Source organism: Mus caroli, chromosome 12 (assembly GCF_900094665.2).
Source record: "Mus caroli chromosome 12, CAROLI_EIJ_v1.1, whole genome shotgun sequence".
Taxonomy (NCBI): domain Eukaryota; kingdom Metazoa; phylum Chordata; class Mammalia; order Rodentia; family Muridae; genus Mus; species Mus caroli.
Genome location: NC_034581.1, coordinates 96,434,379 through 96,453,608, shown reverse-complemented (window position 1 = coordinate 96,453,608; position 19,230 = coordinate 96,434,379). Strand labels below are relative to the sequence as shown.

Sequence of the window (19,230 nt, the reverse complement as noted above, 5' to 3'; positions counted from 1 at the left end):
CCGCCTGCCTCTGCCTCCCAAGTGCTGGGATTAAAGGTGTGCGCCACCACCGCCCGGCAAGACCAAACTTTCTAGTCCTTCCCAAATAGTTTCACCAATTGGGGACCAAAGAATTCAGATATATGAGCCTATGGGGAGGAGGGGCTGCTCTCATCCAAGCCAACACTGATGGCCTCCTCCACATCTGGACGTCTTGGTTCTGCCTTATTCCCAAGCTACAGACCAATATAGCATGTTACAGTACTGAATGCTGCAGGCAACTCTAACACATGGGTATTTACTTATACCCTGTAGGTGAGAGGGGGTATGAGAGGCCATAAGTATTTGTGTATCTAAAACTAGAAAGGTACTATAAAAACTCAGGGGAGAGGGTGGGCAGAACCTGAAGAACTCTGGTTCTCACTGGCTCCAGCAGAATCTGGAGTTACCGGTATGCTGTTAAGTTGGTGCCATCACTGTGGAGTCGGAGTACACGCTAGCCATAGTCTAAGGCATTGGTTCTCAACCTGTGGGTTGAGACCCCTGGCAAACCCCTTTCTCCAGAGATATTTACATTATGGTTCACAACAGTAGCAAAATTACAGTTATGAAGCAACAACAAAAATAATCTTATGGTTGGGGTGTCACCACAACATGAGAAACTGTATTAAAGGGTTATAGTAGTAGGAAAGTTGAGAACCACTATTCTCAGGAAAAGCTGTATTTAGTTTTAAATCAAAGATTAAAGAGTTTTTTAAAAATGTAAAGTGTTTTTTACTTAATTTTTTAAAAGTTTCATTTCAATCTCTTGGGCACAGAATAATATGTGTTGTCTGTTGTCAACTGAAATGTCATTTTGTCTTAGGGCACACAGCTTTTTCATATTATTAAGATCAAAGACTATTCCAGTTTTCTTTGTGATTATGTCTTAGTCTGTGATGTATATAGTGGTGAACATTTCAAATTATAGTTACTAGGATTTATATTTTTCATATTGATTTCCATTTAATTGCATTCTCATCAGGAAACATGGTTTGCCTGACACAGGTTCTGGGGAGTTCATTTGGAATCTGTTTATTATTTTCATGTTTGTAGTGCCCAGCCAGGTTCCCAGAACATAGAATTTGCTTAGTGAATGTTTGTAGAGAGTGAATGATGATGTCTATTAACCATCTGTCACAGGCGTTGTCTCTTCCTGAAGTCAGACTATCCACTTCTGTCAGTTAGATTGAATTTTAGAGTAGCCTACACGTTCAGAAACTCAATGACCTGAAGAACCGTCTTCTGCCCTGCTCACTTCCTCAGATTTTGATACCAGAAGCAGACATGGGAGGTTTGCTGCTTGTAAAACTGTTGACTTGAGACTCCACCACAGTCTTAAACATCAAAGATTTAGATAATGACCCACCTATTTATTTTATGATCTGCAGAGAGACAATTTTTCTATAATGGCAATAATTCTGTAAATTCATTTAAGATGGCATGTCCCCCAGTAAATCTCTCTTTCTCACTTTGTGTGTGTGGTATGTATGTATGTGTTTACATGAATGAGTTCATGCAGAAGCCAAAGGCCGGCATCGATTGCTCCATTAACTGCTCTCCACTTTATTTTTTCGAGACAGGGTCTCTCACTGAATCTGGAGTTGATTGGCCAGCTGGCCAGCAAGCTCAAGGATACTTCTGTCTCTGCCTGTCTAGTGTTGGGGTTACAGACACATCACCATGCTTGCCTTTCACATGAATACTGGCGATCTAAACACAGGCTCTCATGCTTATACAGCAGGCACTTCACCAACTGAGATATCTCCCCAGATCCTCAAGGGAATCTCTTACCTTGTTGAATCCCCCAAACGCAGGCATGATGCTTTTATTTATTTTATGAGTGTGAGTATACTGTAGCTGTCTTCAGATGCACCAGAAGAAGACATCGGACTCGATTTCAGATGGTTGTGAGCCACCATGTGGTTGCTGGGAATTGAACTCAGGACTTCTGGAAGAGCAGTCAGTGCTCTCAACCTCTGAGCCATCTCGCCAGCCCTGATGCTTTTATTTAAAGAAAAAAATGAAGGGATTGACATCAACCTAGTTAAAAAATTAACTAACCATCTCTGCCACTTTTATCATTTATAACAAGGTGGTAATGTCTTCGACTTGCCTAAAAGGATGTATGGGAATAAAAACCAGACTTAGTTCTGCTCATGAAGAGCAGTAGACAAAGATTGGAAATGCCCAATCTGTTCAGCACCAATCAGTACAGTTGGCTAAATGAAGGAATGCGGCGGACCAGCCTCAGTCAGGGGCCCCCTCAATCCGCGGGAGAACTCGGGGTTCTGGACAGGTGGGGAGTGGAGTTGGTGACGGAAAGGGGGTGACAAACAGACACGACACAAGGGAGTGTGCTATCTGAATGTAATTTGTCTCAAAGCGAGCACCAGTCTTATAAGTGACTTTTACACAAAACAGAGGAATGCGTACAAAAAGCTAACAGGAACCAACTGGGATAAAAATCAGTGTTAACAACTGGGATCAAAAGCAGCCCTACCCATGGTCAGCTTAATCTTAGAAGTCAGGGGCAAGGGCTTTGTGCCCTTGCCATAGCTCCAATTCTAGTCTATTGTATAGTCCATCTTCCCCCTAGGCCATTGTAAATTCCTGTGTATGGGTGTAACTCAGCTATCTATAGTTCTAAGTATCTACTCTGGTTCCTCCTTAGACCACAACCTCCCTTCTTCCTAGATAATGGTAAATTCCTGCATATGGAGAGTAACTTGGCTATTATTCTAAGTGATTGTGTGTGTGGGGAGACTTTCTACTAATAAGTAATGTAGTCTGCCATACCTGACTGTAATGAAGACTCTAAGTATACTTTGCTAAGCTTGCCCTGAGATTTCTAACTCTATGTAGTAGATAGTAATGCCTGACTTTTTTTCACTATCTCTCTTACAATACTAGAGGCAATTCTGAATGTCACTGAATAGGCAACATTCTTACCAAATTCAAAGCCCACGGTTAGGACTGCCTAGGACTGGTGAGGAATCTAACTTAGCTGTATGTCAAAATCAATCCTTAGAGGCACTTATAATAAAGCAATATTAAGGGAAAGCACACAGATCCATACTCCGACTAACACAAGGACAAAATTGGAGCATATGTGCTGTGGGATGCCACGGTTCCAGGAGACTAAGTTTCTGTGAACTTTTCACCTCGGGACAGCATCCAGGTTTCTGGGGCCTGTCACAGGTGTCACTACTGGAGTGGATGTAGCAAAGGAAGTAACATGAAGCTCTAGCTGAGCATCACAGTTCCCTCTATGAGCCAATAAGTACTTTGGCATGTTAATGTGGGAAAAATAAGTCACCAGTTCTGTCTTTTTGGCAGAAAAGACATTTTGATATGTCTGTCAAACAGGTCCAGAGAGGAGTCCATAGGGAAATACCAGGACATTTTGATGTCAGAGCAAATCCTAGGAAACATGGCAATGTTTATAACATATATATTTATTATATATTCATAATGTATATACATATATATGTTGTAAAGGCTGTATTATACAAACATAGCCATGTTTCTTTTTTTTAGTTGGATATTTTCTTTATTTACATTTCAAATGTTATCCCCTTTTCCGGTTTCCCCCCATCCCAGAACCCCCCTATCCCATCCTCCCTCCCCCTGCTTCTATAAGAGTGTTCCTCTACTCACCCACCCACTCCCACCTCCCTCCCCTCAATTCCCCTGCACTGGGACATCTATCGAGCTTTCATAGGACCAAAGACCTTTCCTCCTATTGATGCCTGACAAGGCCATCATTTGTTATATGCGCAGCTGGAGCCATGTGTACTCCTTGGTTGATGTCTTAGTTCCTGGGAACTCTGGGGGGTCTGGTTGGTTGATATTGTTTTTCCTATGGGGTTGCAAACCCCTTCAACTCCTTCAGTCCTTTCTCTAACTCTTCTATTGGGCATCTGGTGCTCAGTCCAATGGTTGGCTGTGAGCATCCGCCCCTGTATTTGTAAACATAGCCATGTTTCTATATTGCAACAAACTATTTAGCCCTCTCTCTATAATAGTAATTAATTATAATGTTTGTAGAAACACTGTGATGGAGGCATGCCTGCCTAACGAAAGAGCAGAATAGCACACGATGCTTCCAGTTCTTTCTTGAGTGGCATCAGGAGAGTCTCCCCCATCAGGCTACCCCTTGCATTAACTTTTTCCTACCTGACTACAGTGCCCTGTATATACCTGCTTTGTATCCTGAGGCAAGCCAGACTTCTTGGCATCCCTTCCTCTTGTGTCCTCCAGGGGGCCTCCTCTGCCTGCCTCTGCTCAGGTAGACACCTGAGCTCTCAGAGGATCCGGTCTGTCAGCTTCTCTGGAGACTTTTTTTTTTTTTTTAAAGAGGAGGTGGTGTTGTGTAGGAAGGCATTCCTGAAGGTCACTGTGGAGCCAGTTTGGGATTTGAGCCTGGCTCTCAAACCTTTCTTCCTCTCTTTTCATTTAGAAGACAGATCCTCCTGTTTCTCCTCCTCCGTTAGTAAAATAGTGAAACAATCTTGTCTTAATACCAGTCCCTGACTGGGAAGCCAGTTCCTGATTGGCATTGTGATAAGGACTTGGCTTACAATTGATCCTACCGAGTTGCTATCATCATTAATTCCTCTCTATACATTAAACAAACAAACAAACAAATCAGGGTTTTAGGGACTGACAAAAAGAACCCCTCAGAATTTGTTTTACATTATGTGTCTGTCTAAAAAGTGAGGTCAGGAGGATTTGAACCAGGTCTGGCCCCAGCTCCCCTGTGGCTACCTCCCTGTTGCCCTTTGGACCCAGGATTTACCCTCCATTATAATTCAGAACTCTTTGTAGTTATTTTCCTTCTATTGTCTCTCTGCCTTCCTGTTTTTCATCTCCATCTCCTTTCTCCATGTTTCTTGGGTTCCATGCAGTAACACTAAGTTGCAGAGGACATGTGGGCTGTTTGCACACAGAGCTGAGATCCTCAGGGCACAGCATGGCTGCTATGGACTTCCTTCTGGGTTTAGCTGTCAGGCATAGGTCACTTGTTTATCTCTCTGATTAGGAACAGTTTGTAAAAGTTGGAGTAAAGCCGAGTGAAGAAATAGTCTTTGATTCTCAGCCATTAACTTTTGCATTGTGGAAAACACACATGACATAAAATGTGCTGCCTCGGCCATCTTCAGGGGTTACTGCTCAGCCATGTTGAGTGTATTTACACTGACATGAAGCAGATCTCAGATCTTAGAACTCCATCTTTCAACTTGATAACTCTGCACCTATGAAGTAACCAACTCTTCTCCTGGGAGCCACCATTCTCCTCTCTGGCTCTGTTTGACTCCTGTGGACATGTCACAGGAGAGGGTCAGGTAGTAAGTATCTGTCCTTTGCAACTGGCCTGCTTTGCTTAACAGAATGTCATCAAGACTTCCCCAAGTTGTCACATGTAACTGCAGAGAGTAGCTCTAGTCAGTCTTCCCAGCATCCCTGAGACAAGGAACCTGAGTCTGTTTATGTCCCATGAGGGTTTATTGTCCCGATGATGGGAAAGTGTGGGATACAGAGCTCAAATCCTTGCTCCACGGATCATTCACTCTGCTGACTGGGGCATGTGCCTTGACTCACTGTTATACCGAACTAGCAGTGCAAACCTCAGAGAGCAGTTGGGAAGATATGGTGAGATACTGTTAGTGAAGAAGTCATTGTGCGTTTTGTATGTGTGTTTTTGTGTTTGTGCTGTGCACATATATAAAGGTTGGAGGATAACCTTGGATGTTATTTTCTGCATCGTGTTCCTTTCCTTTGAGACAGGTTCTCTTATTGGCTTGGAGATGATCAATTAGGCTAGATTGGCTGACCAGCAAGCACCAGGGATCCTTCAATATATCTCACTAGCCTGTGCTACCTTCCTGTCCGTTTTTACATAGGTTTTGAGGATTGAACTCAAGTCCTTGTGTTTGTGAAGCAAGCACACTACCAATTGAACCCTGCCCTGGTTCCATCTGGGTACTTAGGAGCTATGTCGGTGTTCTGTACTTGGTGCAAGCTCTTGGAGAGCAGGTGATGTGGTTCCTATCAGTGATAAGGAAGCTGAGATACAGAAGAATGCATCGGCAATGTGTGCAGGTTTGTCCTGGTAACCAGGTGAAGAACTGAGAGTCTGATCAAGGGCCCGCTCACCTCAGGGGTGGGAAGGGCACACCTGAAGCTTTTCTTACTAAGGGAGGTCTGAGGGTAGCCCAGGAGGGAATGTTTGTTGCTGCTGCTGGACTGATTAATTCCTTGGGGGTGGATTTGCACACCTGCAAATACTCACACGAGTATCAGGGCTCATGAGGGTTTTGCTCTGGATGGAAAAATAGATTGGGCTTCTACTTGAATCCTAAGGGGTGCTGCTGATATGTGCTTTCAGGGCAGGGAGGGCCATTATTTTCTTTCCTCAACACTTCTCAGAATAAACTTTCTCTGGGACGTTGAATCTTCTGAGGAAGACAGAGGAAGCTATATCTATCAGGCATGGTTGGGAAAGTCTGTGCCCTGCCTGGTTAATATGTTGATGTGCCGATCCCCAGGGTGATGGATCATCATCTTGGGAGGTGATAATGTTTGGATGAGGTCATGAGGGTGGTACCCTCCTCTGAGACTTAGAAAGGGTCAAAGAGCTTTGAGGTCTTTAAGATAGAGCCCTAGTGTGTGTGTGTGTGTGTGTGTGTGTGTGTGTGTGTGTGTGTAGTTCACAGACTGCAACACTGAGGAAAAGCAGACAGGAGTATCCTGGGCATGGTAGTGCCTGACATTAAGCCCAGGTCTTTGGAGGCAGAAAGCAGATGGATCTTTGTGAGTTCTAGGGCAGCCAGGCCTGCAGAGTGAGACCCTGTCTCAAAATGAAATGTAAAAAGAATGAGGTGGAGGCATTGGCTCAGAGAAGACAAGAAAACAGTGCATTTGGGGAGCCAGGAAAATTTCAGGATATAAGATCCATGCATTTATGAGCAAATCTTACAGATTTGGTGGAGAAATAATACCATGTCTTGTAGGAAAATCTTGACCTTTCTCCTGCTTGGGATCTCTGCACTTTGGCCATGACCTCAGGGGAGAGTTTCTAAGAACTTAGTTAAGATTTGGGGACTGAGCTTACTCATGGGAAACCCAACACTGCTAGGGAACCAATAGGAGGGAAGGACTTTCAAGATATGTGCTGCTGTAGGTGCCCGGTAGCACAGGATTGAATTGTAGAGGTGAGTGTGTACTGTGTGGGGGTCAGGCTATATAAGGAGTTTTATTTATTTATTTTAAAATATTTATTTTATTTTATTTTAAATGACGTCTATATGTGTGTGTCTGTGTGGGCATGTACATGTATGAGCATGTGCGTGCTCCTGCCTATGATAGCCAGAAGGTGACATCAGATGACATCGGATGCCATAGAGCTGGAGTTGCAGGTCATTGAGGGTTGTCAGATGCGGGTATGGAACGTATGCTTCCATACCGTGAAGGAGCAGTCAGTGTGCACTCTTAGCCTCTCACCCAGCACCCCTAGGGGTTTTAATAATACTCTGAATTCTCAGTGCATCCATGAGGGAGGGGTGGCGTCAGGAGCTCCTTGGATATAAGGATCCTCAGATACTCATGTCTCTTACTACCAACTTGCCTAGTTTTTGTGCATAATCTGCTTACCCACCAAAATACTCAACCATCTCTAGGCTGCTTGTGACAACACCCGATACAACATGAATGCTATGCAAGTAGTGGCTATATTGTGTTGTTTGGGTGGGAACCCATGATGAGACAAAAACCTGCTTGATGTGTGTCACCCTACCACTTGGGAAGAGACAGAGGTAGAAGGGTTGAGCCTTTGAAGCCAGCCATGGCAACATAATAAGATGCTGTTAAAGTGGTGTGTGTGTGTGGGGGGGGGGGATAACATTGGTACACTTCCAGTTTCCACATGTCCTAAATCTGCAGCTGGGTGAGTTTGTGGCTGCAGAACCCATGGATACCAAGGACTGAGTGTGCTGTTGTATCTACCAGGCCGTATCTTAAAGAATTGAGTTTTAGATATCTAACCCTGTCCCCCACCCCCCAACAGTTTATCTTGAACACTCCCCGAAAGCCTAAGCATATTATGTGGGCACAGAACTCAGCAGTGGTCAGAGGAGTGTAGCACCTTCTTACTGGAAGTGTAGTCCCTGAGCCACATGCGTTGGTGTCACCAGGGAGCTGTCAAGTGAACAGCATCTCAGAATTCTGTTTTAACAAGATCCTCACTGATTCACATATGCATGAAAGTTGAAAAGCATTACTGTCCCACATATTCCTCTGCCCCAGACTCATTTAAATCACTTCAAAACAACACAGCATGCCAAGTTTCAGCTCCAGACAATCTCATGTAGTCAGTGATTCGTGTGGACAGAGAGGTTTGGAAAACGCTGCCTGGTATACACTCAAACCTCTTCTCTGTTGATGGACAAATGGCAAGAATTTACTAAGTGGAAATCTAATTTGAGTGCTATGCTGTTTGCTTTAAAGTCACGATAATGGCCTAAGTCTTAAGTCCCTAAATACCATGTGCAGGTTGCCAACCAGCAGGCTGATCCTCTTACTTTGAGAACATCTTGTCTCATGATGCTTGAGAAAACCCCTGTATTGTCTCTTCTTCACAGCAGTGGCCACCCGTATTCTGGCACAAGTGGAATGAACTTGACCAATTCACTCCCCATTTTGAAAGCAAGCTCAGCCAGTTGCTGTTTATCATGCATTCTGTGGATGAAAATAATTACCCCCCCCCTCAACCAATATGATCCTCATTACTGACATACTTAGTCTCTGTGGAAGATGAGAGCTAAGGGCATCTGAGAACACTCCTCCAACCTCTCACTTTATGGATAGATGAATAACATCCAGGGAGAGTCTGGGTCTCAGATTCCAGCTGGTTTCATCCAAGATGGAAGGATTCTTTTGTTGTTGTTCGGGAAATGGACCACACATTTGTTGCCTAATTAGTGGCACAATGCTTAATATCAAGAATTGAGAAAAGGGCTGTAAACATGGAGGGATTTTTGACTCCTAATGATCATGCAAGACCATCAGGCACATGGAGTGCAGATGTGCTAGGAATTTAGCAAGCGAGTTCTCAAACGCTGAGGTCTTTAATTAAGCAGGTGTTTGGGAAGTAGGTCCTGTGTGGCTTCCAGGCTTGGCTGGATTGGGCTGCCTGAAAAAATGGCAGTGGCCCAGCCCAGCAGCCGGGCTGGAATAGCTTTCCTGCAGAGGTGCAGGAATGTGGCAGTATTATTCTCCCAGTTCTTATCAAACCCCATTAGCTTGGGCAAGGAAGGAACCAAAAATGGGCTGGAAAAACATGTTGTTTCACCGGCTAGAAATCTACTACCACAGAAATGATTTCTGCCATGTCCAAAAAGGAAGATTGGAGCCCTTGGGAAGGTGTGGATGTGAAGTACTCTTAGAGGGCTGTTGCCCAGCAAGAATGTTTCCCTTTGGCTGATGGCTTTTCTCACACTAGAACAGGCACGTTCAGCAGAGGCTCCCTAAATCAGCTTCACTTGTTCACAGGATTGGAGTTTGGGCACAGAAAGGGAAAATTCAGACTGAGCAGGGTTGAGGAGTGGCTATGGAATTCTGTAAGCCACGCCTCTTCATGTTTCTGCTGTCTGTCATCCTAGAAGGGTTCAGAGTGCAGAGGTGGAGAGTGAGATGATGCTGAAGGATGGTGTCTGCCATTTTTCTCCTCTTGCCATAGTCTCCAACTGTGTAGTGTGTGTGTGGGATATGAGCGAGAGAGGCCCTGGCCATGTCCACACAGCCCAGTGAGCTTCAGTGATAAGGTCTTGGGTGTCTCTGTTAAATTCTTGACCATGGCCCACAGGAGGCAGAAGCCAGACTTCCCCATCTTCCATGGTTGGTAGGGGCAACTTGACACTGGCAAATACATGGGGATGTCCAAGCACTGGTTCTGTGGTAGGCACTGGTGTTGGGGTGAGTATCCTTGGGAGGCAATCATCTTAGCAGTTATTAGGTAGGACACCAGCAGGTTCCAGGGGAGGGTGTTGGGGTATATTCTATGCTTCCCAGTTATCAGTGCAGGAACCTGGGCCCACATTTATCAATGCCAATTCCTCAAGTTCTTATTCTTTTCCATGACAGCCATTTCTGAAGAGGTCTCAGTCCATTGGCGGTTTTCTTTTCCCTCTTAAACTTTGGTGCTGTGAGTATGTCTTAGAAAATGCTCTCCCTGTGTCATGGGAGAGCTGTGTGTGTGTGTGTGTGTGTGTGTCCTCTTACTTCTATATTTTAAGGTGCATATGTGGAGGTCAGAGAATTTCTTATGTGAGTTCATGTTCCCCTTGTACCTGTGTAGTGTGTGTGTGGGATATGAGCGAGAGAGGCCCTGGCCATGTCCACACAGCCCAGTGAGCTTCAGTGAGTCCTGGAATTGACTCAAATCCCAGCCACCAGGCTCAGGGCCAGCGCTTTTATCTACTGAGCTGCCACACCAGTCCTGTCACTTATGCTTTTACATTTTAACTCAGTGTTTTGTCTTTTTGTTTTGCCATGTCAGCCTACTTGGCCAGATACTCAGTGGGTAGCCCAAGCTGGTCTTAAACTTTTGGTTATCCTCTGGCCTCAGCCTCCCAGGGACTGGGATTACAGACATGAGCCACCACATTCAGCGTATATAACTTTAGAACATTTTTTATTTTTGTTTACACATATGTGTCTATGTAAGTACATCTCACACGGGTGTGGATGTCCGCAGAGGTCAGAAGAGGGGGTCAGATTCCTTAGAGATAGAATTACAAGTGGTTGTGAGCCTCTTCATGTAGATTCTGGGACCCAAACTTGGACCCTCTGGAAAGAGAGCAAGTACTCCGAGCCACCTAGCCAGCTCCCCAGCTCACGTTTTCAAAGACCATCTTCCTTCAGTTAGAATTATCAATATGAAAATAGTGTAAATACGTCTCTGTTAACTTTCAGAGTGACTGTCACAAGGTAGAGCACTTCTATGTGGTATACACATATAGCACCAGCAGGCATATATTTGCATGCTATTCACACTGCAATGCACTTATGATGGAACATTGTCTATTGTAGTCATATATGGAAATTATTAGCTAATTAACTGAGAATCAACAAGCACTAAGGTTGCTCTTGAAACCATTTCATATGCGACAAGAAAGGTGTGTGGTGATTTCTGAGACGGGACATCAACTGAGCTCAAGTCAGAAGCAGGATACCCACAATGTCTTCAGAGAACCGAGAGATTGGAGTGCCAGTCAGCATGGCTTCCACTGGGCACTTTTGCTCCAGGGTCTAGGGCCTGTGGTAGCTTGTGGAAGGCAGCCCCATCTCATGCTGACTCTTGAGTCAGAGAGGAGGAACATTTTGTTGTTCCCCAGGGTGGTTGGCAGTTGTGCAGTGATGAGAGAAGCCGGTCCCTCCATTTGGTGCCTCTGTGAGACCTTGCCCAGATGTAGAGGGCCTGCCTGCCTTCACACAGCTGTTGCCTATCTGCCCGTGACAGCTCATTGTCTGACTGAAATGATGAGACTTGGTGAGTAACATGAAATGCTGGATGAGTTACCTCATGTTGAGCACTGTCCTGGGTCCAGGGGTCCACTCTGCCCGTGGCTTTCCTCAAAAGGTATCAAAGCACAGTAGTCACTGGTCTGATGGCTTTTCTGAGTTGTCTGCCGCCGAGAAGACCATGCTGGGGACACGTGAAGGACACAGTGCCTCACGGGACAACAAAGCAGTGAGGTTTGGTGAGGCGAGGATTTCTTTCGGGGCGGGAGCACACTAGGCTTTTCCGGGTTCCAGAAAATGTCATGAGCACTTTCCTTAAAGGCTAAAAGGCTAGTCACCTGGACAGCAGAGGGACATTTTCCCACCTGGGGAGAGACCAGCCACAATTACTGTGGTAGACTCCTCCAGGTGCCCAGGCAGTGGACTCAGGCTGCAGGTCCTGAGAGGGAGCAGGGAGCTGGTTGATGTGTTAGGAGGGCTGGAGGTTTGGACAGACAGACAGACACACACACACATACACACATACACTCACACACACTCAAACATACACACACACACACACAAATACACTCACATACATTCACACACATATACTCACACACACACATCATAAACACACACATACATTCACACACATATACATACACACATACACTCTCACACACACTCACACATACACACACATACACTCACACACACTCACACATACATAAATATACTCACACCCACATTCACACAGATGCACTCATACACACATACACTCTCACACACACTCACATATACACTCACACACACATACACACACTCACACACATTCACACAATGCACTCACACATACACTCACATACACACGCATACATACACACACATATACTCACACACACATTCTCAAGGACACACACACACAACACAGCATAAAGAATGAATACATGAATGAATAAGTGATTGTACTCTCTCAGCATTCTTTTCTCCGAGGAGACCATTCCTAACTATCACACAGGAAAGGAAACAGACATGATTGCACACAGGGATAATGACACCTGCTCAGGTTGCCATAACTTGTGCTTTTCCACTGATGCAGAAAATGACACCCTGCCAAAGAATGTCCTTGGAGCCATTCTATGTATTTTTCCTTCTGTTATTTAAGTCAGATGTATTTAATGTAAGCAGTTCAGCTCTGAGCTGGAATCTGCACAGCCTCACTCACCCCATTGTGGAAACGCAGACTGAACCTTTTCAGTTTGGGCTCCTCCGGCAGGTGTGTAAGCTGACAGTGCTTTGCAGGGTGAGGGCCACTTTAAAATTCCACATTCCAGAATCCTGTCAGTTAGTTGGCTGAGGAAGCCTGGCTGGGATTTAACAGTCCTCATGTTCCAGGGATCTATGGATCCACTGAGTTCTCAAAACAGACATTATGTAGACAAGTCCATTTAAAATATACAGTAAAAGTTAATTGAATTAAGTGAAAATTAAATCTAAAATTTTAAATTCATTAATTAAATGTGTGTGTTTAAGTTCATGCAGGCATGTATGTGTGTGTTTACATGTGTATGCATGTGTCTGTATATGTGCACATGCACTTGTGTGTGTGTGTGTGTGTGTGTGTGTGTGTGTGTGTGTGTATGTATGTATGTATAGGCAGTCATGCTATGGCATGGAGCTCAGAGTACAGACTGTGTGAGTCAGTTCTCTCTGTCCACCATATGAATTCCAGGAATTGAATTCAGGTTGTTAGGGATGGCAGGTGCCTTTCCTTCTTTTATTAACTGACCCATCTTGTTGGCCTTACATTTTCAATTATATATATAAATATAATAACAGAGTCTTTAGTATGGTAAAAAGCAGTAGAGTTTTGAAAAAAGACAAACTTGAAAGGTTTTGTTTCCAGGCTTGAATGTTGTATGTATGTGGGTGTGTGTGTGTGTTCAATAGACCCATGTTGAAGTCCTATGTGTCCTCCTGAGACGAGTGTGCTGTGCTTGGTTTCTGCAGGACTTTTCTGTAAGCATGTTGTTTATGTTACATGTCACACAAAGGCAGAGGCTTGGGGACTTGTCACCATAGCTTTCCAATAGCTCCTCACCTCCTTCTGGTCACATTCACTCACCACTCTCCTCAACTCAGAGACAAGAACAGAGACTCCCAAAGTTGTTCCCAGGGTATAACCACCATCCATCACTCTCTGCTGGGAAAATGTAAATATGTCCTGGCTGATGGTGGCATTATTTATTGTCATAAGCTTGGAAGTAGGTTGGGACAGGAGTGGCCACTGGCCAAGCATTACTTCCTGGTTCCCCAGGGAGGCTGGGCTGTATGGGCTGAGCTGAGGTAGAAGGGGGAGGCAAAGAGCAGGGGCAGGAGTTTGCAGCAGAGAACTGGACAGGGACCTTGCATGTCACCTTGTCAGGGTGGAATGAAGGTGCTTCTACCTTGAACCAAGACTCTTGGGGAGATTCATGCCCATAGCAGTGACGATTGGCTCCCCATGGAACCCAGTCACCTTGTTACTTTGGAGTCTATCAGGGATTCATCAGTTTTCTTAGTGTTGGCTTGTTGTGGATAGTGGATTGTCACTTAACCTGAGGATACCGATGCTTACCTGGTTGAATATTACGTTCAGCTGTGCTGGCTTCCTGAGCACACAGCACGATAAAACCAGTGCTAATTGATGTAAAAGCTTGTCTCAAGGAGCTCACATGTTGGGGTCCTGGAACCTCCTAGCTGCACTCCACACACGCAAACATGTTATCTGTGGTTGAATTCAGGACCTCAGGCACGTCAGGCGGGTACACTGTGTCCTCGGCCCACAGATACCTTTTGAGTGGATGGGGAGAAAGTCTGCAATTTGTAGCATCAACAGGCAGATATGCAGAGTGAGTTGTAGAGAAGTCAGTAATAGCTCGCTTTCCTTGGATAGCCCCTCCTGCATTTGCTTGGTCCCAGCTGTGTCCTCTGTTATCTCCACAACATAGAAGACTTGAGTCAGGCAAGAGGAGGAGGCATGGGCTGAGCTTGTAGCTCGGTGTTTACCGTTTCCTCAGCTCCGTTTGCCCAGCTGCAAAGTGGGCTCACGGAGTCCTGTGAGGATAAATGTGGGGTTCAGCAAACAACACAGTGAATGGCAGCTTTCAATGGTACTTTTCTGACTTGCTGCCAGTCCATTTGGCAGAGGTGGAGAGAAGCTGTCAATGAGCAAATCCAGCTGCCGTCATGAAAGAGGAAGGAAGGGTAGGCAGGAGAGACCCAGATTGAAAGAAGGAGTCGTCGGTGTGCTGCATGTCCAGAGAAGGTTGACAAAGGTCAAGAAGGATAAAGGCTGAGGAACAGTGCAAACGGCTGTGTTTCCTCCCCTATGTGTAGTTCTTTGAGCAAAAGCCACTCTAGAGGCCAGTGTGTCTCAGAAGTGCCTATCAGGAAAATACTCTGCTCTTGGTGTGACCCAGTGATTTTATCAGCAGCCTCTCAGCTGAGACTCAGACACAGCTTGCACTTCTGGTGGCTCCAGGGTTCTTAGACGTGGGAGGTATTCTCTGGAATCATTTTTGTGTTACAGATGTGGACGAGTGTGCAACAGACTCACACCAGTGCAACCCTACCCAGATCTGTATCAACACTGAAGGAGGTTACACCTGCTCCTGCACCGATGGGTACTGGCTTCTGGAAGGGCAGTGCCTAGGTAAGAGCTCCTCAAGGCTCTGAGAGAAATTCTGGGGAGTTGATGGTTGTCATGGATACAGTACAATGTAGGAACTGTAAGGAGGTCCAGGTACGTTTTTCTTTGGGCATGAATAGAGAGCTATGAGATGACCTTACAACGTGTGACCATCCATTAAAATAAGTTTTCACCATCACTAGCATTCCATATTTTTTTTGAAACTACATTTTAAGGGATTTGGCAAAAAGTTGCTGAAATCTTCCTGCCTTCAGGAAGCTTATAGCTAAGCCAGGAAGTGGTACAAGTGAGGGTTATTCTACCCTGGTTACAAATTCCTGTAACTAAGCCAAGGGAATCCTTTTGCTTAGTTACAGGAATGTTTCACAGCTCAAAGTTAGATGAAGAATGCCAGTGTCATCCTTTCTAGCTCTGACACCTGCCACTCCACTCTGCCCACCCACAGCTGTGTTCTCTCCAAAGGTGTCAATCATCACTAATTGACAGTTTTATCCCTTGCAGTTGTCATTGGCTAGGGATATCTTTTTCTTATCCTCTGAATTTTCATTTAGCCAGGTTGGCTTAAAGTTAGAATCAAACAACAGTATAGAATATATACATAAGTGGAAACAAACAAACAAACAAAAAACCAAAACCAAAACCAGAAACCTTTCTTCCAGGTCTCTGGATTGAGGCTGAATTTACTTTGGGTTTACTTTGTGGACTATCTGAAGAGTCCTTGAGGCACGATAAGCTGCCTGGTTTTGGCCTGCTTCTCCTTTCCAGGCAGGCACAGAAGAGCACGTCCTCCGGGAATACGATAGTCCCTATGCATTTAAACCAACCTCTGCTCTAATGGAAAATGTGATGCTACTGGCTTGTATGTAAGCCGGCCAGTGAGAGGGAGTTACTTGTGCAGGAACTTCTTATGTAGAATTCCAGAGCTGGAAAGGATGTTCCATATTATGTCATCTAACTTTTATAGAGTTGGAGACAAACTCAAAGAGGAGGAACATTTTGGATAAACTTAAAACAAGTCGGGTCTAATATTGATGTCTCTGGCTTTCCTAGTCAGATTTTTTTTTTCTTACCACAAAGGGCACTAAGATATGGGACAGGGTACATGGGCTCATTATAGACTCATAGAGGGCAGGTCTCTCCATCTGAAAGATGCCAAAAGATGTTGCTCTTCTGCTTGTCAATTTGTTCTCTTCCACAGAGCACTGTGGAGACATGCTCAGTGGTACATAACTTGCCTACATGGCATGGTCAATTAGTATTCACATCTGACCTACAGCCCTTTCTTAATTTTTTTGTGGATCCTATGGTTTCTCTTGGCCGAACTCTTCTTTCTCTTTAACATGTGGGTTCGATAGCTACCCACTATCCCTTCTGCACACAGTTGGAGATTTACCTTTTTTTGAAAAAAATGAAGGCTAGGGCTTCCTTCCTAAATACCCCTGAGGAGAGGATACCTTCTCTGCCTCTGATGCCTCTCCAGGCACTGGTGATGTTCCCAGCTGTGTCTTGGGAGGAGGTCAGAATTAGCAACTGTACAAGTCAAAATGTTTTCCAAGTAGAAGCTGCCCGCCTCAGAGGAATGTAGTTGGGCCATATTAGAAGCAAATTGGACAGGAGATAAAGCAAAATCACAAGGTAGGGCACAGAATGTGGTGAAGGCTAAAGAAATAGGCAGTGGGTTGGGTTGGGCTGGTGGTGGGGGAACTCTTTCTAGATGTAGGCCATAGAACCTGAGCACAGAGAGCAAGGCGTGAAGAGTGCTATCTATATGTTTCTAAGAGCTGAGGTTCCAGGGAGGGGACGTTAGGATTCTACAGCACAGTAGGGATGACATAAAGCCCAGTGACTGCTTCAGTCAGATCATCTGGTCCCTGAGCCTGCAGAAGTAAAGGACACTGTCCTCCCAGAGAGCGGGGAATGGGGCTTTCACTGGAGGCACCCTGCCTCATAGGAGTGAGTTGTCCAGCCCATCCCCCCTTTTTTAGCCTAGGATGTTATAAAGTGCTTTTCCAATGACATCAGGCTCCTTATAGGCTGGTGCATGTTACAGGGAGGTCACATGTCACAGCTCTGCTGGAAGCACACACTCCCCATTGTATTGCCACTTTCCATGGCTCAGATGTTTCTATCATGTCCACTCCAGAGCTGAGGTGAGCACAAACATCCTCCCATCACCACATTCATAGATCTTACTGTAGGACTGATTGCCCAGCTCATGCTGATGGCCCGGTATCCTGTTCCTGCCATCTGGATATAGCCATTGTTAATAGAGCTGGCAGACAGTTCTTCAGAGCGCTCCTGCCGATTCTTTTACATGCTAAGCTAACTTGTTCCCACCCAGGGTACTGGAAGGACTGTAGAGAATCATAGTATTGAACCTTATTATTGCATAAGTCTTAGTTAAGCCTGAGTTGCGTAGGTTTTGAGAAGCCATCTTGTGCTTCTCCCTATCAAATATCCCTATCAAAGCAGAAAATTTTTGCCACAAATTTCAGGATAGGTTCAGTTGTTCATGCGACAGAGATTGGGGAAGTAGAGGGTTACAAGGAAGCTGAGCACTGTGGTCCAGTGGGTTCATCATTCCTGAAATTTATTAGGTTCTATTGTTTAAGCATCCATCTTCTTTCTGGCCCCATCCTAGAAGAGGAAGACAATGATACTAGGTTGATGGTGGCCTCAGGGAAGAGTCCTGTCTTACCTTGCCTGCATTTGTTTCTAGATATTGATGAATGTCGCTATGGTTACTGCCAGCAGCTCTGTGCAAATGTCCCGGGATCCTATTCCTGTACATGCAACCCTGGTTTCACCCTCAACGATGATGGAAGGTCTTGCCAAGGTATGCGATGTGCACAATAACTTGGACACAGAATGAAACACTAGATACAATGTCCCTCGGAGCCTGACAGTTGATGTTTGCAAACCACGTGCCATTAGCGTGTGTCCTCATTCCTAGTCACTACCCGCTCATCCTCCATTGTGTATAGAAACCTGACACTAGAGCTGGTGATGTAGATGAAAGAACTCAAAACATGCTTTGAGGGCTATAGGGGGTAAAGCCACAGTCATCTGTCAGAACAGCACTGTATGGGGCTGTGATCTGCCTGTGATTCTGTGTCTGCTAACCAGAGCGACTTTCAAGGGTCTCCTGAGCCCTAATGAATCACAAAACCAACACTACACACCATGCAAATGTGGGCTGTTTCCAGATCTCTGGTCTATATCAAGGGTACCTATTGCTCAGCACAGGCAAGGGTGGGTTACCTTTCATGACCCCCTCAGAAGGCTCCACAAAGCAGATTAAAACAAAGGTACTTGTTGATTTTCCCACAATCACTTCCAGCATAGGTCAGTAAGAAAAGCAATGTTTGTCTGTCATGGTTCCTATTGGAAAGCTGCTGCTCTGGAAGTCAATGAAGGCCTTAAGACCCCAAAACTAATATATGTCATGATCTGCTCTGAGTTCTACCTCTAGCTCCAGCCTCCAGTCCCTAGCACTGGTCTGGTCTGGATGGAGATTCAGGATGAGGCCTTTATTGCAGTCTGCCACCAGGTTTCATAGGCCCATTTCCTTGTCACACTATTTGAGTGAGCTCTGGCGTGCAGGCCCTTGGCCAGCTACTTAGAGGATATTATGTCTCCATTAGTTTAATCATATCTAAATCACTGGGTAAACAGGAAGGCTTCAGCCTTCCAGGGTTTGATCCTGAATTCTTTATGAGGCTCCTCTAAAGCTGGTCCTGCTAATTGTTCCAAGAAGCCCCTGCCTGGGCTCCTTTTGCAAGGAGTGGTCTTTTTGTTTTTCTTTTTTGTCTGAGAGCAGAGCTGGGCAGGAGTTTGAGGAAATAAATAAAACAGGGCCTTCCTTCCCACTGGAGTAGGGAGCAGGCGTCTGGCTCCCTCCCTGTTGTGATAAGCTGCTTAGGGCTGACGACTAGTTCTTGGGGCCAAGGCTGAGGTTAGAGGTGCCAGCCCAGGTTTTCCCTCAGAGGTTGGCACGGTATACTCGGGCAGCATGG

General features: G+C 45.2%; 1 protein-coding gene across 2 annotated transcripts in view; it reads left to right on the top strand.

The window, feature by feature from the left end:
• Fbln5 (fibulin 5) overlaps positions 1–19,230 on the top strand; it is a 68,658-nt gene that overhangs the window by 30,987 nt on the left and 18,441 nt on the right. For both annotated transcript variants that reach the window (XM_021178950.2, XM_029484933.1), the window contains exons 5-6: positions 15,095–15,217; positions 17,934–18,050. In XM_021178950.2, the coding sequence (XP_021034609.1) occupies positions 15,095–15,217; positions 17,934–18,050 (240 nt within the window). The remainder of the gene's footprint in view (positions 1–15,094; positions 15,218–17,933; positions 18,051–19,230) is intronic.